Below are 23,592 nucleotides of genomic sequence, written 5' to 3'. Positions count from 1 at the left end.
TACAGTATGTCCAGTCAACTGATGGTCAGTCAGACTGCAGCACACATTTACAAAGCAGCGTTCTTGAAAATGTCTCCCCACAAAGATGTGTGGGTTTTTGTCAACAAACTAACAATGTGACTTACTAGTGTTGTTGGTACCATTGCATGTAAAAGAAGCTTCATCAGTTACAAATATTACTGAGATTACTCAGCAATTTACAATTAAGTCAGCAACAAAATTCCAATCGCCCACCATCATCTCCTTCTCGAAGATGTGGAATCCCCTGTAAATGATAAGATAGAGATGGGTGCATATGTAATGCCTGCCTTATTCTTGTATGTGGAACACCGATAAGTGTAGAAATTCTGTGTATGCTGGTTGAAGGACTACATTCTACCAACTAAGTAATGTCTTTTATTTCATACACTGTGTTCAGTTGCGTGTTCAACTGTGACATGACTGCTGCTCTGCAGCAGTCTCGAGCAATATAGTGAAAACGCAAGTTAACGCTCTTGAATCTGGTACTCTTGAGATTATGAAATCATCTGCTGTATTCTCTACAAGCATCAGCACCATTTCAATTACAAAATCCATACACAAATACTATATCAGCATATGCATCATTTGTAAACACACGCAACTTACTTAAACAATACAGTAGAATTGGCCAACAAATCAGAATCACAACCGTAGTTGAAAAACTCAGTTATGTAAACTCACGCACAAGTTGACAACTTGAAATTCAAAATAAAAATGGGAATCATTAAATAAACCCATAGCAATTGGAGTACCAACATGCAAATGAGGATTTGTCATGGTAAACGATAAAAATTGGACACGTATAATATTTTTGTGTGTCTATTAGCACACATTACATTACTCTAAAGTAAGTGCCAGATTATGGATCTAAAATGTCTGGGGTCCAATTTGTGGTGAGCTGTTGGATATCTATCTGTCATTAATGAGTTCTTTCACCTCTTCAGTATTTGCTAATGCAAGAAAATGCTTAGTTGCACCATTGATTGGAGTCCACCTTAAACTGTGAATTCCCCTGTAACTGGTTGGAGTCATTTCAAAGGTCTGAGGAAGGAAGGGTGTACCACCTCTGAAGGATGTGCCACGTCTTTGGGTTGATTATAGCTTACTTACATTACATTGCGTTGATGTACATTTTTCGCCAGTCTCTGATAATGAGCAAATGTTTCTGAATGTTACAATAATTTCCTTCTGATGTAATCCATGTGTGTAAAACAGCATTTTCTGTACACAGTCCCTGAGAACTAAGATGTTGTCTACTTGCTTGTAGTCTGTCCTGAACACCACAGTATCCAACCTTCCTTCATACAACAAAGGGAGGTGCAATTTGAGCCACGCAAAGAAAGTACAATAATTTGCCACTCTGCAATCTAAATAGGGACAAGAAGAAGTAGTAAATATAAATTTTTACGTTTGCTGTTGTTCACAAATTGCAATATTGGTCATGGTGTATAGGGCAGTTTACAAAGAGTTTCTGGTAATACATATCGCTGAAGGACAATTGTTTGTGGGATATCTTAGACAACTGTTATTTGATATGTAAACATGGTGTGGGGTGCAAATGAAAATTGTGGACATGAGTTACATGTTTTTGGGACTATCTTGGCAGATGTTTCCATAGCAACTAATAGTCTGTATATTTTGCTATTTAGTGTAGTGTAGCTTCATTGTAATTGGGAATCATGTTCTGTGAAGTAGGTAGTACAGTGGTCTTCTCTGTGAAGAAAGAAAATGATATCGACCTAAATGGAAAAATCATCAAAGTATGCGTATGATGATATATAGACATGTGTACACTGTTTCAACAGAAATGTGTGTGTTGTAGAGGAATTGGACATCAACTGCAAAAATATGAAATCCAGAAAAGTGTGATACAGTTTTCTGCCAAAAATGCTATACTGTGGAACTTCTATTTTGTGTTCTCCAATTTTATGTTTTTCATGGTTCTACACCATAAATTCGTTTTCCGTGCAAAAAACCCATAAGATCAATGCTAAAAACTCCCTGATTTCACATTTCTTCCTAGTATGGTTTACCTAGATTCTAAGTTCTTACTTGACATCTCACTTGATTTCATCCAGTTATCTTCCTGTTGATATTTGATGTGACTGAGCAAGTTATAAGTGACTCAAAAGGCAGATGGTTCACACCACAGGTGGTGGCAGAATTAAGGGAATATTTTGGGCTGTTGTGGAGAGGGGAGATGTGAGAGAGGGAATGCTGACATAATCCATGATTGGTGTTGCCAACACAACTTGCAACATTTAGCCTCACCACTTAATTATAATACAACTACTACCAGGTTGCAGCAGTAATAGAGAAACAAGATAGTTGACACGAAGTGTTCCAGACGGAGCCAATACGTGATGCAGGGTCCCAGTCACCACCTTTACTTGTGCCACTTATAATTCAGTCTCATTTTTTTGCATGAATTTCTAATGTACTGTATTCAGCAATGATATCAATTGTCACCCTTTTAAATTCAGACACTGAGTCTTGAAGAATATGCTCGGTCATAGTTAAGGAAATGTCGCCCATTTCCGGCTAGTGAACTATTGTTGGCTGGTGATGTGTTAAGTCATCCAGTAGCCAGCGCAGCCACCACAGCACACTAACACACGTAAAATGAGATTACCTACTGCATGTGTGGAGAGGGGGAGTGGCCCTTCAGCAATGGGACTGCAGGTAGGGGGTGAAAGCATTTTGTGAAGTGCTGAAAATATACTTTTTGAGAAAGTGATATGCTATGACAGAGTTGTCACACGGAAATAGAACAAGGATTTTGCTACAGCACATTTTAAAGACTTTCATGTTCAAATGTGATATGATACTGTTGCAACAACTACGTACACTACTTGTGTATATAGTTTGCACCACACACTGTAGATTGTAAAGATTGGCAGCAGTGGTAGACGGCATGAAGTGAAACTGTAGCACTTGAGCTTTCTTTCAAATTTACAATCTACACAGTGTACAGAAATTCACTGAGCCAACTTCTGATAAGCTTGTAATGTCAACTGGAGAAGTAAATTCATTTTTTCATGCCTCTCTTTCACGCATCAAGCCTAAAACAACACTTTTAAAGGTGGTGAGCAAATGAAGTGCAGTTCATAAGAAAAACATTAATCTATAACAGCAATGGTGACGAAGTAGGTCATTAAGCATATGTCCGCATTTATGCTTATGCTTGAGCCACTTAGCTGTTGTGATGATCTTGGTTTTAATTCAACGTGTTCATTGATTTTTGCTTTTTTCTGAGTGAGCACAAAGGATGAACTCTCAAAAACGCATGTTTTGAACATGTAATGTGTAGTCATAGCATGTTGGAAAACAGCTCGATTACCTTGTACCGGGGAGATATCAATTTAATTTTATTTTATGAGATTTTACTTACCGTTACACATCTTTGACATTTTAAGAACTGTTGAAATTCATTACCACAAATTATTGCATAAATGTTGCAGTGAAAATTCAGTATTCCAGATTCTGCTGTATAAATGATCCATCTCAGTTTCATCATTGTTGATATAGGCTTCCAGTGTCAAAAATAATGTATCTGCTTCCACTACTAGGCAGAATACTGTTCAAAAAATTGTAGTGGTGATCTTCTTTTTGTCTGTGTAAAACCTTCTGACTATAAAGAAAAAGAACCTGGTGTGCTAGGTAACAATCTTGAATGATTCTGTTTACTCGTATACTTCAACTCTTTTGACACAGCAATTAATTATGCTGTTCCAAAAACTAGTGCTGCTGTCAGCTTTTATTACTGTAATATACGAGGGAAATCCCAGAAGTAAGGTCCCCTATTTTTTTTAAAGTACAGAACTCTGTCTGTGTGGCAGCTGGTCACACTGTTATGAAGAGTGCTTCACACACTGTGTGTAAACATGCGCACGCCGCGCTGAGGTGCTCAGTCTTGGCTTGCCAGCAGTTGAGAATGGAGCTCCCATTGGATGTTACCGCCAAGTGCGAACTGCGTGCAGTTATTCAGTTTTTCAATGCAAAGGGCACTGCGCCGATTGAAATCCATCGCCAATTGACGGAAGTGTATGGTGAGTCATGCATGGATGTCAAAAATGTTCGTAAGTGGTGTAGAGAGTTTGCAGTTGGTCACACCAAAATTCATTATGAACAAAGGTGCGGGAGACCGTCAGTTTCTGAGGAGTCAGTGTTGAAGGTTGAGCAAAGCATGCATGAAGACCGGTGGATCACCCTGGATGATCTCTGCACGTTGGTTGCTGAGGTTTCCCAAAGCACCACTCACAGAATTTTAAAGGAAACATTGAACTACAGGAAGGTATGTGCAAGATGAGTGCCACGCATACTGACTGAGCACCACATGCAGCAACGAGTTGATGCTTCCCGCGCATTTCTTCACTGCCTCGCAGCTGAACAGGACAACTTTCTGGATTCAATTGTCGTGGGTGACGAAACATGGGCATACCACTTTACACCTGAGACCAAGCAACAATCACGCCAGTTCATAACTTTCTGAACAGCATGGCGGCGAGCTGGTATGACATGGGCATACAAAAACTGCCACAGCGTCTCCAAAAATGCATCGACAGAAATGGTGATTATGTCGAAAAATAGCTAAATGTTCAAGCTGTAAACTGATGTAAACCATTGTAGAAATAAACAGGTCTATGTAATTATAAAAAAAGTAGGAGACCGTACTGTTGGGATTACCCTCGTAGTATAGTAATTTACTTGTCCAAGAATCATTTTATGATGGTATGGGATCTGTCAGCTTCATACAAGGAAAAACATAAGTCATACATGTAGCTGTATAAATAGTTATTACACATATATCAGGTGTAGAAGTATGAAACCAAAATTTGCTTGCAGTAAATACATGTCTGTTGTTTAAAACTCATAAACAATATTTTATTGAAAATAATCTCCATTGCTATTTAAACTTTTCTCCCACCTCTCTGGCAGGCTATGAATACCACGCCAAAAAAACAGTTCTTGTTTTTAAGCGAACCATTCAGTGAGCTATTTTCATACATTTTCATATGAATTGAAGTGTTGTTCAGCGAGAGCGTGTCCCAGTGATGCAAATAGATGATAATCGGATGGAGTCAAGTCTGGAGAATAAGCCGCATACCCTAATATTTCCCAACTAAATGTCTCGATCATTTCCCTGACCCGTTTTGCTGTGTGTGATGGGGCATTATTACGTAACAAATGACTTTGCTTGCTGTCTTTCATTCAGTTCATGCGGAACCCATTTCCCCACTTTCTGCATCTTTCCCGTAGCTTTTAACCAAAGAGAAATGGCTTTCTGCATCACATTCAATTGTTCCATGAGTTCCTGTTGAGTTTGAGTATCATCTTCATCCAATAAGGCCCACAATTCATTGTCTTCAAACTTTTTTGGTGGTTTCCCATGCTTGTCGTTTCTCACTTCAAAATCACCACTTCTGAATTTTTTGAACCACTTGAAACACTATCTTCCCCAAGAGCATGTTCCCTGAAAACTTATACAAGCATTCAATTTGATTCTGCAGCAGTTTTCGTCAAGTGATAACAGAAAATCAATGCTGTCCACATATTGTAATTCGTATGCACAAAACTCGACATGTTTATGGGTTTGAAAGAAATACCAATGTACGGAACTTGGGCTACTGTGTGCTGACATTCGTCGTCAGCCGTTACAGGAAACAAAAATGCACTGCAGACATGGTCTCGTGGGTCCTACACTGACAGCAAGCACCATCTGTAGGGAAATTCTGGTTTCATACTTTTGCACTTGGTATATCCTAATGAAATGCTGTGTTGCTTTACTTTTTTGTTTATTTGAAAGCACTTGTCATCAGAGATTTAAATGACATTATGTAATCTGACTGGATATATGTCATGTTCCATTACCTTCTGGTACGAGAGTAAAGGTGGCTGTAAAAAAATGAAAATCAGTCCATTCAAAAATTTAGTATCATTATAAGACCATAGACAATTATAATTCATGTGTTGTAACTATCATTTACTATTGCAGTTAAGGTGGTATATTTACCTTTTTATATACTAGGCTTTGTATCTTGAGAAGTTTTTTATTGTTTAACAAATTGTGTTGTTCTTTTTGTCATATTGTGCCTCAGCATCAGGAAAGGACGTAGTTCTTCAAGTAGAACTGTAGTGTTGAAAACTGTAAGGTAGTAGAACATTCATTACATGAACACGTAACTTTGTTCTAGGTTCTGGATGCTCCAGAGTTGCAGGATGACTTCTATCTCAATTTAGTTGACTGGTCTTCGCAAAATGTACTAAGTGTTGGGCTTGGTAGCTGTGTTTATCTATGGTCTGCCTGTACAAGCCAAGTTACAAGACTGTGTGACCTTACTGGTGATGGAAACTCTGTAACATCTGTGGCATGGAATGAAAGGGTATGTTGCAAATGTTCTGGGCTATGCTTTTTCATGTATACAAATCATTGTGCACAGTAATGTAAAATTTATAAGTAGAAATACGTATATTTTGCTATTTCTGTATATCTGTGTAGTGGCATTTGATGTGAAATATGGAGCCACAGTCATGTGATGGAAGTAGAAAATCATATGAACATCAGTTCTCATCCAACTTTGGTTTATAATATAGAATGGGCACAAATGCACGGAAACACAAATATGTAAAATAGAATGAGTTAACAAATTTAAACCATACAGCAGAAAGGATTAGAAAAATATTCAATAATTAATAAAATGGAAAGAACATTTGAATAACAGTGATCTAAAAAGGATAGATTTCTACTCCCCACATAGAGGAGACATTGAGTCACAGACAGACACAATGAAAAAGACTGTTAAACATTTATAGTCTGGGAGACGAGTCTTTGGTATTGACAGCTCGGTAGCATCTTTCTGTTGCCTAGCGACCGCAGGCAGGCAGCCAATGACGGCCTGACTTTGAGCGGGTAGCAAGGGCCACGTTGCCGCTCTGAAACCCGGTCGTGCGCGCTTATGAAACTTACCAGTGTCTCGCGTGCAGGCGGTGCGGTCGTTCGTCGTTTGTCTGAAGTTGAATTCGCAGTTTATTTCGTTTTTGTTGTTTTTAGTGTTTCTTTGTCTATGTTTCAAAATGGTTCAAATGGCTCTGAGCACTATGGGACTTAACATATCTGGTCATCAGTCCCCTAGAACTTAGAACTACTTAAACCTAACTAACCTAAGGACATCACACACATCCATGCCCGAGGCAGGATTCGAACCTGCGACTGGAGCGGTCACGCGGTTCCAGACTGAAGTGCCTTTAACCGCACGGCCACACCGGCTGGCTGTTTATGTTTCGTTGTAAACAATGTCTAGTGCGGCGGGTAGTACCAGCCCAACACAAGAAGTGAAACGGAGGAAGAAAAGTGTGCTACACACCCAGGCCCGTGAATTCGTGTGCTCTGTGAGGGATTACTTTGAGAAAGAAAAGGACAAAGGTGGGCCCTTAATTCCTGTTGTTCAGGTTGTGAAGAGAACTGCAGCAGCATTGAAAATAAGTAAGAACACTGTTGTAAAGATAGGGAAAGAACAGTATAGTGTAGATTGTGACGAGAGTGGCACAACAAAGCTGCACACACCAGGAAAGAAGCGACCGAGAAATAAGCAGGTGACAGCTTTGGACGATTTTCAGAAAGACGCTATTCGTCGTCATATATACAGCTATTATAAGAGAAGGGAACATCCCACTCTATCTAAATTACTGGTGTCGCTTCAGAAAGACGATCATTTTAAAGGGAGCAATTTTTCATTGCGTAGTGTTGAAAGACATAGGCTTCAGCTATTCACTGTTTAACGGACGCAAAATATTAATGGAAAGGACAGATGTAGTTGCATGGCGGTGCAGATTTCTGCGCAGGATCATGGGTGTGGAATTCGAAAGTATAGTGTGGTTAGATGAAACTTGGGTCAATGCCAGCCATTCTTTATGTAGAGGCTGGAATGATGGAACGCCCGAGGGGACAATGGCAGTGCCTGTTGGCAAAGGAGGGCGTATTATTGTCTTACATGCAGGAACATCGAAAGGTTTTGTGCCAAACTGCTTGAAAATGTTTCGGTCAAAAAAGACGGGAGATTACCATGAAGAAATGAACAGTGTAGTATTTCAAGAATGGTTCGAGACATCGCTTATGACGAATCTGACAAGTCCATCAGTGATTGTTATGGACAATGCGCCTTATCATTCCATTGTTCACGATAAGGCACCAACCTTGGCAACAAAAAAAGACGATATCATTCAGTGGTTGAAACGGCGAAAAGTAGATTTCAGAGAAGATTTAAGGAAGGCGGAACTGCTCGAAGTTGTGGCACAAAAGAAACCCCAATTTCCAACATATGTAATTGACGAGATTGCTAAAAGGCACGGGCATGAAATCGTTCGGCTTCCTCCATACCACTGTCACTTCAATGCAATTGAATGAGTGTGGGCGCAGATAAAAAATTACATTGCTGCAAACAATAAAAAATTCACGATCTCTGAAGTGGAAACTCTCCTTCCAGCAGCTATCAATAAAGTGACAAGCGAGACGTGGGCTAAAATTTTAAACAGCACTGCAAGTGCCATCAGAGAGGCGGCCAAAACCGAAGGGGTTGTGGAAGAATGCATCGAAAATTTAATTATACATCTGGGAGAGAGCAGTGATAGTTCGAGTAGTGCTGAGGAAGACAATGTCAAATCAGATTCTGACAGTGATGTGAGTGGTGTTTTTCCATTACAGTAACTACAACGTATTCAGGAAAGTAGGGAGGGAGTTTGCTATCGATCTACAACCAGATCATCATATTGTGAGTACTTTCTTCAGATTATAACTCTTAATACACTGACCATTTATTCTGTAGCTTGTAGTAGAACAAATTAATAATGCTAATACTTAACAATGGAAACCAAAACTGCTAATGTTCAACAACTTGCGAAAATAGTTTTCATTTCAGTTGTGAAGTTTAACAAATAACTTTATTATGTTTCAGCATCTTAGATACTTGTACTAAATAGCTCTTATCAGTTTTCGAGTTAATATATTTCAAGCATCAACTTTAAATAAATTCACGCGTACCAATACGACTTGTATTTTGTCTCGCTTTTATTTCTGCTGCTAGAGAATGCGTGTAGCAGACAGGGCGCTGAGTGCTGTGAGCCACGTTCGGCAACAGCGCCGTCTGCCCGCCGGAACTGTCAGTACCAATCACTCGTCTCACGGACTATAAGCTTTCATGTGTGAGAAAGTCATGCTTTTGTGATTGTGTGTGTGTGTGTGTGTGTGTGTGTGTGTGTGTGTGTGTGTGTGTGTGTGTGTGTGTGTGTGTTTCTGTTTCAGGAGGAGGACTTTCTTCTCCAAAAGCTTAGATATTTAGCAATCTTTTTCATTGTGCCTGTGTGCGACTCATTGCCGCCTCCATGTCGTGAGTAGCAATTTATGCTTTTGATATTGTTGTTATTCCATGGTGAATGTTATATTATTGGAAAGAGCATATGGTTTAACAAAAATTTCAACAAGTAAAGCACAACTAGGAATAGAAAAGTACAACACTAGACCACAGTAGTAAGACCATGATGTTTGTTTGCATGTGAATGCTTAAGCTGCTCAGAATATAGATACTTAAAAGATGTATTATTAGAAAAATAGTGGATGCAATACAAACTACAGATGGCTGGAAAATAAGAAATAATGAGGATATCTAGCAGAATATAGAAAAGTGTAGTTTAATCTTCTTTGGGCACCAGTATCAAACAAATGATAACAAATATTCATGTATTTCTGGAAAAGAAGTCAACAATCAGAAATGGCATAGACAGAAGAAATAAAAAGATGATATTGGGAAAAGATGAAAGATTACTGGAAAAATAGGAATTAACGAAGAAGGAAGAGGAATTGAAGTTGTTGGGTGATATTAGTTGTTCATTATGAAGATAAAAAAGCTGGCATTATGCTAATAACAGAAAATAATAACCAATTTGAATATTCCACCTAAAGATAAGATTTATTGAAGAAATTATGAAAATATTGGCGGGGGTCCTACAGTTTCTGCCGCATCCCACATCTCCGCCCCATTGCTAACCCATTTTGTATGTATGCAATGGTCAGATTTCTATTCCTCATACTCCTTTCTCTCTTTTGAATCCACTTAAGTTGTGATCTTCCTCTGCGCTTTCTGTTTGTTGGTCTATATTCAAATAAATTCTTTCATGCCCCTTTCTAATTAGGTATCCAAAACCAAAACAGGTGTCTGTGTTCTATTTCAGCCATTATGGTATACTTATTTGTTCTGTGTTTCAAATGGGAGGACCTTGATGCATGTCTTAGAAAGTCTATTTCTACAGTTTTTATCTTCTTGCAGTTCTCCATAATTGTACAGCACACCAAACTGTTGATGGTAATTGTCATAGTGGCTTTATGTATATTAAGTTTAGTTTTTAATCCAGTTTTTCTGGACCACGAAAGGGAATGCAGTTTTGATATTACTGTCCTTCTTGAGCTCAGTCTGTTTCCCGAGTCATCTTCATATGTCCATGTGTATTAATTATGCTCCCTTTACTGTTGTACTAACTTCCACAACTATCGATGGTTACATTTCTGAGATTTCAAGATCTATTGATTGTGTTCCATTGGTTAAGCATTCTCTCTTCTTGATATTCAGCTTCAGTCCCCATTTACCATATGCCTCTATTAATTTTCTCACCATAGAGGAGATATTTTCTTCATCGGTGGCAACCAGCATGTGGTCATCTGTGATCTCACGTTTTGATCTTCAAACTGAATTCCCATTATAGTGCATTTATTTTTCCGGATGTATTTTGAATAATGTTGGAGACAAACAGCAGCCTTGTTTCAGTTCTTTATTTATTTTAAACAATTTAGAGATATTTTAAATGATTGAAATATTGTACCCATATTCATCTGTGCACATCCATATGTCTGTTATATGTGCTGCTTACATGTAATGGGTCCGTGCCATATAGTTTCAGTGCTTAGAACATCTTGGTTAATGGGATGTTGTCATATGCTTTTTCAACATCTTTGAACACTAAATGTGTCTTCAAATTTCTTTCATACCTTTATTTCTATCAACTAGCATAGGGAGACTATATTATCAATACACAACCTGCTTGCTCTATATCCACTGTCTTCTTCAGTCTCTACAATTTCTGTTACAGTTCTGATTCTCAATCTTCTTGTTGAGCTAGTTACACTCATGCCTCTGTAATTATCACAACCCTGTTGCTTTCTTTTTTGTAAATAGAACTTATTATTGACATTTTAGAATCGTCTGGTAGCTCTTCACCATTCCTCGTCAGTTTATTAAAGGATCACGCTGCCATTTGACAATCTTTCCTGCCTCATTCTGCATCACTAGTTCCATATTCACATTATCTGCATCTCTCGGCCGATACTCTGCCTGTTTGTACTGATTTCTATTCTCACTCAGTAGCTTTTTGTAATACTTCTTCCACTGCTGTATTCTAATTATTGGGACACCCAGGCATTTCTTACTTTGGTCTCTTCCATATACCTACAGACCTCCTCACATTTTTTGTCCCACATCACCTGTTTTGCTCCTGAAACTTATTTTATAACCTCTCTGTTGCATCTTGCATAGCACTTCTTATCCTCACTGTCTTGTCTATGTAACCACTTTGCTACAGTTGTTGTCCTCTTTCACCATTTCCTCAATATTCATTGTCGACCATTCTGGATTCCTATTCTTAGAACTATCCTTCATTCCTAAGGCCTCCAATGCTGCACTATGAATGCACACTTTCATCTCACTGTACAACATTGCTGCCATGGATTTGTGTGTGACCTAATATATTTAATTTGAAGGCCAATCTTGTGTTGTACTGGGCAAGGTGGCGCATTGGTTAGCTCAATGGACTCGCCTTCAGGAGACTAATGGTTCAAATCGACATCCAACCGCACAGAATTAGGTTTTCCATCATTTCCCTAAATTGCTTCAGATGAGTGCCGGCATGGTTCCTTTGAAAGGCACAACCGATTCCTTTCCTCATCCTTAAAAAAATCTGAGGTTGTGCTCCATCTCCAGTGATCTCATTGTCGATGGGACATTGAACCCTAATCTCATCTTGTACCATATAGTCTATTGTGAATCTCAAATTCCTTGCAGATTGCACCCGGAGTCTCTCCATTGCAAGTTAGGTGTGCACAACTGCTGGCCAGTTAAGCTGCACATGTTCATAGTTCTGCTGCGCATCCGAATTACTGTCTCCATTTCCCACCCGTGACGGTTCATCTCCCCCATTGGCGGCCCAGGTCAGGGCCTCCAATTGCAGTTTGTGTCTGATCCCTTCTTTCTGAACTGGAGTCCTTGCCTTTACCACCTATACTTGAGGTCCATTCCTGTACACCTCCATGGTGTACACCTACGCCGCGGCTTTGCCTGGACCTTTCCCATATCCCTAAGGGCTCAGTTAACCCCGCAGCTCTCCACTTCCACTTCCTCTTGATTCTTGACATTTACCGAGACCATGAAGTGGTTTACACTGATGGCTCAATGGCTGATGATCATGTCGGCTTCACGTATGTCCATTGAAGTCATATTGAACAGCATTCCTTGCCTGATGGCTGCAGTGCTTTCACTGCCGAGCTGGTGGCTATATCTCGTGCTCTTGAGCACATCCGTTCATCCCTTGGGGAGTCATTTCTTATGTGTACTGACTCCTTGAGCAGCCTACAAGCTATCACCCAGTGCTACCCTCATCATCCTTTGGTAGCGACCATCCAGGAGTCCATCTATGTCCTGGAACAGTCCAGTTGTTCAGTGGTGTTTGTCTAGACCCCAGGTCATGTCGGAATCCCAGGCAACAAATTTGCCGTCAGGCTGGCCAAACAGGCTACACAGAAACTGGTTATGGAGATAGGCTTCTCTGCAACTAACCTGCGTTCAGTACTACACCACAAGGTTTTGCGGCTTTGGGAGACGGAATTGCGTAACCTCAGTACCCACAACAAACTGTGTGCCATTAAGTAGAGTACGAATGTGTGGAAGAACTCCATGCGGCCCTCTCGCAGGGACTCTGTGGTTTTCTGTCGCCTCCGCATTGGCTGCGCTTGGGTGACACATGGCTACCTCCTGCGTCATGATGACCCACCTCAGTGTCAGTGCGGTGCCCAGCTGACAATGGCCCATATTTTGGTGAGCTGTCCTCCTTTGGCTGCCCTGCGATGGACTCTTCCGTTACTGGACTCGTTGCCATTAATTTTAGCTGACAACGCCTCATTGGCTAATTTTTTTTAATGTTTTATACGTGACGGAGGGTTTTATCATTCTATATGAGTTTTCGCACATGTCCTTTATCCCTTTGTGTTCTCCATTCTAATGCTTTTAGGTTGGATGTTTTAATGTGTCGCAGAGTGACTGGCTTTTCCTTTTTATTCTCGGGGTCAGCCAGCCATGGTCATCTGCTCTCTTGTTTTTATCCCTTCTACCTGTTTTTTGCTTCTCTATGTGATTTTCTTTTCCTGTTTTGTCCATAGTAGTGTTGGTTGTCCTTCTGTCGTTCTTCTGGTTCTTCCATTCTCCTATTATTGTGCTATACGCCTCTTTTCTTTTGTTCTTTCCCTTGTGTAATTATTTTTACTGGGAACAAAGGACCAATGACCTCGCATTTTGGTCCCTTCCCCCTTCCCCTCCCCCTCCCCCTCCCTTAAACCAAACAACCAACCAGATTGCACCCAGTTAAATTTATGTATTTCTTTTGGAGGAATCCAATAAGTCACTATGTGTATTTATTTTAGTGCAATGAGCCTCACCCTTCGACTGACATGATGCTGTGCTGCCAAAAATATTTAAGCTGTTAGGGAAGTTCATGTTTCAAAAATCTATTAAGTGTGTCCTAAAATATTTTTATTGTTTTTGTGTATTTATATCCTGTGTTACACTAGGTTTATAGTCTACAGTGTAAATATAACACTGCAAATTTTTGAAAAGACACGTGTCAATATGACTATGTCTGTACAGAATCATCATCTTGAATTGATGTGGAGGAGGCTACACTAGCAATTACTGAGAGTTTGTCATGCACACAGTGCCAAGCCGTGGCCCAAATTGGCACAGCAATTGACGTCTGAGGCTGCCTTCTATTCCCTATGGAAATTGCCCAAAGTGGTGAGCATTGCGTGTCTTGCATGCAGGGTGAATGGACATCTCGTGAATTGAATTGTGCTGTTGTCTTCAGATGTTGTCCAGTGTATTTGTTCAGATGGTTGGTGAAACACCTAGATCGTGAGATCACTACGCTTAAGAAGTGGCTACTCAGCTAACAAAGTATATTTTAAATTTTGTAACTTAATCTATGCCATCATTACTGAGGTGATTATGCATAAGAAGTGCCTACTCAGCCAACAAAGTATATTTTAAATTTTGTAACTTAATTTATGCCATTATTAGCTCTGGTCATACATTTTGTAGCATTCCAGATTGATAGAAACAGTCTTCTATGCTACAGTTTACATTTAGCCCAAAGAAATAATTTGCATTCTCGCTCGTTGTGTATACTCAAGAGAAACTGTCAAGGAAAAAGTAGTAATAAATTAGGGGTATCAAAGTGTTGAAAATAGATAAAATGACTGGTTACTGCTCTTAAAGACAACAACAATTCTAGTCGCTCAAGTGCTATAAGTCTTGACTTTTCAGAAGCAGGGACTCACCCTTCTGGAAAATAGAAGAGATGTGTGGAGGAATTGTCCTCTTTTTGGATTTATTTAACCCTTTTAGTGCCAGACGTTTTCTCAAAAGATCATGTTAAAAGTGCCATGTGGTTTTACAGTAAAATGCAGACCTCTGCCATACTTGCAATAAAATCGAAACGAATGCATAAAGGAATGTAATTTTTTTTTAATTTTTAGGAAATGCTGCTGGCTACAGTAATATGTGCAATACACCTTGTCAAAGAACATATTTTCAGAGAAAAAAATTATTCTTATGATGGGGTTTATCGAAAAAAAGTAGAACTTTGATTTCAGTTTACTCTGAGACCCAGCAAATGATGACATATCCAAAAATTTCAGGTATATATGGAATCTCTGTAGTTTCCTTAACAAAAACATCATGAAGGAATACAAAATTTTTTATTAAGTAAGGAAAAAATCAAAAAGAACATTACATTACAAAAAAAATTGTTTTGCTCTGAACATGTTCTCAGCTCTTCAGTCATAAATCACTGACAGTTGTGAGGTTGCAGTTATGACAACTACTTGCACACATGCTGACCAACACATGCAGGATGCAGTCCTTTCTTGCAACAAACACATACTGTTCATGAACGCTGCTTCTTATCCTTCGTAGAACAAACACTACAGTAGCGTTCCTTTCTCCCCGGAATAGTCTCTACACCGTATAATGTTGGAGCAGATACATTTATATCTATTGCACTTGTGGTTGCAGTCCTTGCGTGAAACCACTGTTGAGAAAGTTTGCAAATGACTATGCTGTTAAACTTCAGCCGTGTCAGTGGTTTGTTGCTGGGGTTTAGGCTTTCCTTATACAAAACATATGCATTCAGCAACATCGTGGCAATTATGCTGAACACTACCTTCTTCCACATCGTGACAGTCCTCCTCTCATCTAAATAGCAGTATGCCATCATATCAGATGAGTCAATGCCACCCATATACTTATTATATTCAAAAATTACATCTGGTTTTTTGACCGACTGTCTATTGCAAATTGTCTTTTCTGATGATGTAGCAGAGGATGATGTACTCACAAGGAGGACTGAATTTCTCTGTGATTTCTTCTGTCTAAAGCCACAGAGAAGTATAAAAGATTTCTTGAAAAACTGTAGCTGACCTACAGCATAATTCGACAGAAGACCACGTGGCAGAAATTTTCTGTTTCTTCTAATTGTTCCCGTTAGATAAGTGCTGACTGAATACAGCTTTCCTGCCAGAGGAATATATGTAAAAAGTTATTGCAAAACACATGGTAACCTTTTTGCACGTGGCTCCCAAGAGCTAGTAGTTTCATGACGTCTACATATCCCAGGCCATTCTCTTTTATTTCGTTTTTGTCATCATCACTTTTTGCACCACGGGATGCATAAAACCCTAGGCAGTAATTTACTACTGAATCACACAGCATCCAAAATTTGACTCCCCATCTGTGATGATGTTTATTGGGAAGGTACCGGATTAGATGTGAGTGTGCCTTTGTCCCAACAAGACTTTCATCAACACTCAATTGCTGGTGTGGAGTGTAGTAGTGACGGAAAACATTGTTGGCAATATCCACCAACACTTGAAATTTGGCCCTCATTTCCGCTACAGTTGTTGGTTGCCACTGTTTGTTTCTCAAATTTAGCGATAAATGCATTGACTGAATCACCTGGCGAGCGTATCTGTTAGTCTCAGTCACCATAATCGTAAGAAGCTGCTGCGAGAAGAACAAATTGAAAAAATAAATTGGTGCAGCGTTTGCTGATATATGTTTAGGGCCTCATACTTCTGCATACACAAAGCTTGGAGGGGGCGGATTATCTGATGCCTCATCCATTATTTCAACAAAAGTATTTCCACTGCAATTCAGTTGTGTTTGGTCATCGTCGTCGTCATTTGCTGACGCACAATCGTCACTTGAAGAAGAAAACGACGAGTCCTCTTCTCCACCGGACATCTCATAATCTGATTCACTTTCTGGAAATCCTGCAAATTCATCTTCACTTCCACTACTTATCATATTATTGTCTAAATTACTCGTATCGAACCGCAACTTCTTACTTGACGACGCCATGCTGCCGCAAAATACTCGGTAAATAAACAACACCAAAGAAGTTTATTTTACTCAAAATATCACACTGACAATCGAAAAGAAGATCGATATGCTGTGCCTTCGACCTTCCTTTTGCGTCTTGGCTAGGAAATACTAACAACTTTGCCTTCAAGCACGGAAAAAATGAATGAGAAGGGCATAATGATCAGATCATTACTGGCATTTTTCGCTGAAAATCTGGATTACGATGAGATCGTATTTGCCACTAAAAGGGTTAAAGCTGGTTTGTAGTCCCATGCCAAGAATAGAATACAGCAAAATAGGAGGGTTTGGAAGTTTATAATGTCATACTAAGGACAATATTTTAGATAAAACAGAGAATTTACAACAGAGCTGTAGAAAATAGGGTGGTTAATGAGTCACAAATAAGATGAAGAGAAACTGAGATGAGAAATTTAAGCAGAGACATCACATATAGGAACTAGCACAAAAAAAAACATCGGGTAATTCAAAATGAAGAGCTAGTTAAAAATTCCTGAAGACAGGATCATTCTGTTTGCCGTTGAGTAGAGATGGAATCAAAGTTTTAAATGCTTGACTGCAACAGTTATCCACTCAGGGATCTTTTTTATAGGGCAATGAAAACACCATATCACAAAATATGTGTGCTACAGTTTTCAAGTCCAGTATCAATGTTAGCATTTTTCCAACAACATGTTGTTTGTCATAAACTGTATGAGATATATCTAAGCTTGTATGTTTAAAATATTACTCCTGAAACTATCTTTTATTTTATTTATTGGTGTTTCGGCCAGTCAGAACAGTGCATTCTTCGCCTGTATTGGAAAGTTTCAGGCCAGGGTGGTGTGAATTTCATGAAGGACAATGAGATGAGCAATCTTCCGTGCAAAGGCAGCTCTGTGGCATGGCTTAGACTTTGCTTTTGCTGTATTGACATATTTGAAATATACAGCTAGCACTTTGCTGCTTCCTTGTCAGTTTACGGTTGCAATTCCAGTGCCTGAAGACTACATTGTCACTCCTACAATTTAAAGGATACATTGTTTTAAAATTGACGAATTGGTTGAAAACAGGAACGAGATTTAATAAGCTCATTATTTTCAAATACCATTTACAAAATGGAAGCTGAATCCTAATGTAATTGTCTTCTCTGCATGACTTCACTAACACCTTTTAAGCCCAACAAAAAGCAGCAAGTATTTTGTTTGCCACGTTAACAGATTCACTTGTTAGAAGAACAATGAAATTTTACATCAATCAGTTCTTGCTTCATTGTGATGCAACCATGAATAGTCTTGGCACACTTCAAAAATGTGACTGTTAAACACTATTTCTTCAAAAAAGAGAAACTAGTTGAGTATTGATTCTTTAATTTACTCAAAACAGTAACTATTGTGAAATTAGTCACTTCTGCCAAGGCTTCCATCAAATGCTCCACAAATCTCATTTTATAATTTTCTACGTGTAATTCATTGTGCTGCTACAGCTGTTTATACTTTAAGGCATATGTAAAATATAAACCTTAAAATCATAGTTTCTATTTTCTTTCTCTTTTATTTTTATAGGCTGCACCCATTTTTCCTCTTTCCTTCATAATCTGAAATTCATGGTTTACCAAGTTCAAGAAATACTACTGCAAGCTGTATTGCATGAAGTGGCGTAGTGGTTAGTGTTGATGACTGAAGTGCTGCAGGTCACCAGTTCAGACCAAACCACCAACAATTATTTGTTATTTAGTATTTATCATTTCTGGAAGGTTCTTGAATATCTTATGTTTGTTATGTTTGTATAAATATCAGCATTATGAAATATCCATTGTTCATATAAATAGCTGCATTCTCCATCCAGTAAGTCAGATCTGTTCTGGCTGTACGTTGGTGTCAGAAATTAATGTGCTTCCAGTGCTAAATGATGTAATTCATTGGCAACCCTACCTTCGGATTTGGACTTGATTGTGGTATTGATGTGATATTGTTTGGTAGAGATGCTGGGAGCTTCAAAACATCCACATCACCATGGTCCTAATTAGGCAACAAAAAGCTGTTGCCTACACCAACAGGAACTGGAATGCAAGCAGTACATCACTCCTAAAAGCCGTATATTCAGGTGACAGATGGATTCCAAAACAGCAGTAAGTCAGCTGCACATCAGGCAACCATCAGTGTTTCCTGGAGACACTGGTCAGGTCCCAGTGAAATGACTGAAAGGATTCGACCAAGTCATAAAGTACAACAGATGGGATGACATGATGTGTTCGACAAATGTGTACTTGGATGGCACAGCCCAGCAGTTGTTTGAGAACAACAAAGAGAAGCTCAATGTTATATTTTTGTACACCAGACATGAATTATTTGAGGGAAACCATTTTGTCCATTCACATGATACGAGAAACAAAGAAAATTTTATGCTCCCCACCCACCACCACAGACTGTATGCCTAGGGACCTCAATATATGGGAATGAAAATTTGTAATAAAGTAAAAGGGAACAAGTTGATGCAGATGAATCTAGGTTCACTTAAAAGAAAGCTATATGAGGTACTGATACTGAAGTTTTATTACTCAGTTGATGAATTCATTCGGAAATTTGAGCTGGGTACAATGTGTTATCCTTATAGTGTTGTTATTTATTATAGTGCTATTATTTATTAATGTAAAAATCATTGTAATTGTTTTATAAAATTTTGACATGTCTCCTGTATGCAAACCAAATGGATTGCAAATGTATGTCATGAGATGAATAAAACACAATTCACAATGTCTGAGACATAGTCCATACCAAACTGAAGAAAATGTTTGTTGACACTCAGCAGTAAGTCTGCTTAGGGGAAGAACAACCTAAGAATAGGAGCAGCATCATGGGGAAACGACACAGCCATACATGCAGAATGTTGTGGTCCTATGCCAAATCTCGAATCCGAATATGACAGAAGCCAACAAAATCTCACACTTAGTGTAAGGAATCACAGAGGACATGTACCAAGCTCTTGTGGTAAAGAAAGGTACAGCGACAAAGCAAACATCAAGTGGTGCAAGCGAATTGAAGAAATGCTATAGAAATGTGTTGTACAAAATAAGAATGACGGACTCCCAATGTGGTCCCTGTAGCAGTTGTGAGAGACCACCATGAGCTCCCTCTCTCATACACCAGATAGTAAGAGAAGAGATGTAGCAGTGTATGGCAGCCAAATATGTGAGACTGAGTAGATGAGAGATAGCAGCCATGAATGTCAACCCCATATGTCAGGAGGTAATAGTGAGTGTTGAAGAAAGCTGTTATTGATCTTTAGAACCAATCTCCACTACCAGCCAAACATGCCTGGAGGAAGACATGGTCAACTCGGATGTATGCCACAGCCAACAGATGATGTCCCTGCACCAGATTGACACAGTTACAACCAAGTCCTGTGCCAAGTATAATGCCCCATAAAAGAACAGGTATTTAGAGCCTGGAGGATGACACGGCAGTGAATTTCCACTGTGGATGCCCTGGACGTGTTGTTCGCTATTGCAGAGGCAGAAGGCCAGCTAAAGGAGACTTTATGTTCTGCGATATGAAATCGATAGGCTGAAAGTTGCAAATGGGAAATACATCCAGCGAACGGGCACATGTACTGCAACAATTACTGTGAATGACAGAATACAGCCCTTCAAATTTCTCATTTTAACAGAATGTAGTCTTGATGTTATTCTCAGGTGGGATTTGTTCCATGTATCACAAGCAGTCATAAACTGTGGAAGATCGGAGCACCAGACTGACGAAAGTGTTCCAAGAAGCACATATAACAAATTTTGCTCTGGGTGTCTGTTTGCTGTTGAGGACATTGTGACCCTGCCATCAACTATGAGACGAGTGCCCGTTGTTAATAGAGATGCTCAGTTAAATTTGCAAGTGAAAATCATAAACATTGAAGTGGCCAAGGAGAATATTTTGATTATTCTCATGACTAGCTACAACTCATTCCCAAAGATAACTGTGTAGGAACATCCAGCCCAGTCCAGAAAGAGCAGATTTGTGTCATCGATAGAGAATTGTGCTCCACTAGTACCACAGACGGAACAGTAACTGCCAATAGGGTCTGGCCTGCAATGAACAATATCGGTGAGTGATAGCCACTCTGCAACAATTTTTGGATGATTTCATGTCTGGAGTAGAGAAAGGAAACTCCAAGTGGCCCATGGTAAAACACCATATCAGCACTGGAAATCATCGCCAGTTAGCCACTGCTCATATAGTGTGTCATCAGCTGAATGGTGGGTAATCCAGGAGGAAGTGGATGCTGCAAGATGACATCTTTGAACCCTCAGTGTGTCCTTGGTCTTCTCCTGTGGGCCTTGTGAAGAAGACGGATGGCACATCATATTTCTGGTTGATTACTGAACAAAATTATGAAGAAATATTTTTATCCATTCCTACACCCTTGAATACTGGAAAGGAGTAAAGTCTTTGTCAACTGTGGGCATGCAGAGAGGATACTAGCAAATTGAGGTTAATGAGGTTGACTTGGAGAAGACTGGCATGATAACTGCTGACTGCCTCTATGAATTCATAGTTATGCCATTTGGACTCTGTAACATTCCAGCTACCGTTGAACTAGTGATGGACAACCCCTTAATTTGATGATGTGGCGTGTCTTTGCTGTAAGGATGATATTGTCGTTTTTCAAAGACATTTGAAGGACGTCTAAGCCACCTGACAGTTGTGTTGAAGCGTGTTCAGACTGCAGGACTCTGCCTCTTCATCACCCAAGAAATAAAAATTATGGGGCACCTAGTGAATGGTGAAGGAGGCCATCCCGATCCATAAAAAATTATAGCAGTCATTGATTTTCCGAATTCTCAAACATTCATGATGTGAGAAGTTTCCTTGGAATGCGCTCTTACTACAAGTGATTCATTAAGGACTTCTGTATGAAGGTGTGTCCCTTGCGAGAACTACTGCAGGGAGACACCAATTTTTTATGCGGCAAGGTGGAAGGTTGATCTTTCCTTGTCCTTAAAGAGGTGCTAATATCATCACCAATTTTACATTTTATGCGAGAATGTCAGTACATAGCTTTTCACCGATACTAGTGGTTTTGGGATAGGGGTAGTTCCATTATAAATTCAGGAAGTTGCTGAAAAGGTGATAGAAGCTTCTAGAGCACTCTCTAAGTCTAAGGTGAACTACTCTACAACCTAAAAGAAGTGCCTTGCAGTTGTTTGGGCCATCAACAAGTTCTAGCAGTATTTATTTGGCAAACTATTCACCATCGTTACGGATCACCATTCTCTGTGCTGGCTTACTCGCCTGAAGGATCCATCGGGTCGACTGGCAAGATGAGCACCAAGGCTTCAGGAGTATCACGTTGCAGTGGTATATAGAATCAGATGCAAACACAAGGACTTCAACTGCCTCTCAAGGAATCCTTTGGCAGAACACAGTAGTGTGCATGAAGTCTCAGTCATTGCTGTGTTAAATGACATTTTGCTGAAAAGAGAGGAGACCCAGTACTGCTGAAAACTGTAGAAGCCTTGAGGGAGGAGGTACTGAGCAAAGGAGGATTTCAATTAATAAATGGAACAATGTGTAAGAGGAGCTATCATTTGATGTAGTGGAAATGGTTGGTCTTCATCCTAGATCACATCTGCAGCCAGCGATCCTGAAATACTTCCTCAATGCTCCAACATCTGATCACCTAGAATTCTTGAAGACTCTAGACAGAGTCAGATGCAGGTATTACAGGCCAGGTCTCTACAAATTTGTTAGACACTATTTGTGCTATGTCCGCGGATCTAACTGAATTGCGCGCCCTGTCATTGCTCAGCCCGACTGCATATGCCCAGTGGTTGGCCTTAGCTTCACGTCGTGGCCGCCGGAGGTTCATGGTGTTATCTCTGGCTGAAGAAGTCGTGCCATTCAATAGTTCTTGCCTGCAGCTCCCTCTATGGCCGCAAGATATAACAGGAGCACAGACCTGAGGCCACGGCCACTCGCTGTTGCTCGCTAGCTGTGTTAATATTGAAGTGTTATTGTATAGATCTTATATGACAACCTTGGGCTTTGAACTTAGTTACGATTTGGATTGCACTGTGGATTTGTTAATTGTATTGTGAACTTAATTATGTAGCTACTTGCTATGAGAGCCTGCTTCAGTGTGGAGAATAAAGATAAGTAAACTTCCTGATCGCTGCCACCTTACTTTGAGACTAATCTTTTCTCGGCCATCAGATCTTGCGTGCAACTTGTTTGCCACTCCAGGCAGACATAAAAATTTGAGCCAATGCCAATGGCAGAAGCAAGTGCTGTAGGACTTCTGGTATGAATCCCAGCAGTAGCATCGTCATTACACCAGATTGGAATCAACCTGTCGGGGAGGTTCCCAAAGTTGACAAATGGTTTTGGTTTTAAATTTGCTGCAGCTCAGCTGCGCCACTTTCATGTGTCACACCAGACTGCAGTGGTTGTATAAATTCCTGGCTTGCATTTGACAGCTGTTTTGTTTCATATTATGACCACCAGAGCACAACAGATCATTTCAAATTTAAACAAGAAAAAACTGTGCAAACTGCTGAAGCTCCAGAAATTGCAAAGTTCGTTGTAGAAGACATCATTTTGAAGCTCAGAACACTCTTTGTGTCATGATCTCTGATTGTAGTTTTTCAGTTGAGGCTAGTCTCAGAGTTAAATTCACATTGTGACACCCATCTTTCACAGGATGGCAACTGCCTACCATCCATAGATGAATGGCCTCCCAGTATTCTTCAGTAATATGTTGGCAGATATGCTCTCAATGTATGTTGATGTCAAACCGAGAGACTGGTATGCAGTACCCACCTTGACATTTGCATACAACACAGCAAGGC

General features: G+C 39.7%; 1 protein-coding gene across 2 annotated transcripts in view; it reads left to right on the top strand.

Moving 5' to 3' along the window:
- Nucleotides 1-23,592, top strand: part of LOC126248910 (fizzy-related protein homolog) — a 125,173-nt gene that overhangs the window by 31,990 nt on the left and 69,591 nt on the right. For both annotated transcript variants that reach the window (XM_049950388.1, XM_049950389.1), the window contains exon 6: nt 6,216-6,404. In XM_049950388.1, coding sequence (XP_049806345.1) covers nt 6,216-6,404 — 189 coding nt within the window. The remainder of the gene's footprint in view (nt 1-6,215; nt 6,405-23,592) is intronic.

The sequence above is a fragment of the Schistocerca nitens genome, chromosome 3 (genome assembly GCF_023898315.1).
Source record: "Schistocerca nitens isolate TAMUIC-IGC-003100 chromosome 3, iqSchNite1.1, whole genome shotgun sequence".
NCBI classification, from domain to species: Eukaryota; Metazoa; Arthropoda; class Insecta; order Orthoptera; family Acrididae; genus Schistocerca; species Schistocerca nitens.
Note: the sequence above shows the minus strand (reverse complement) of the source record. Positions and strands in the feature narration are given on the sequence as shown.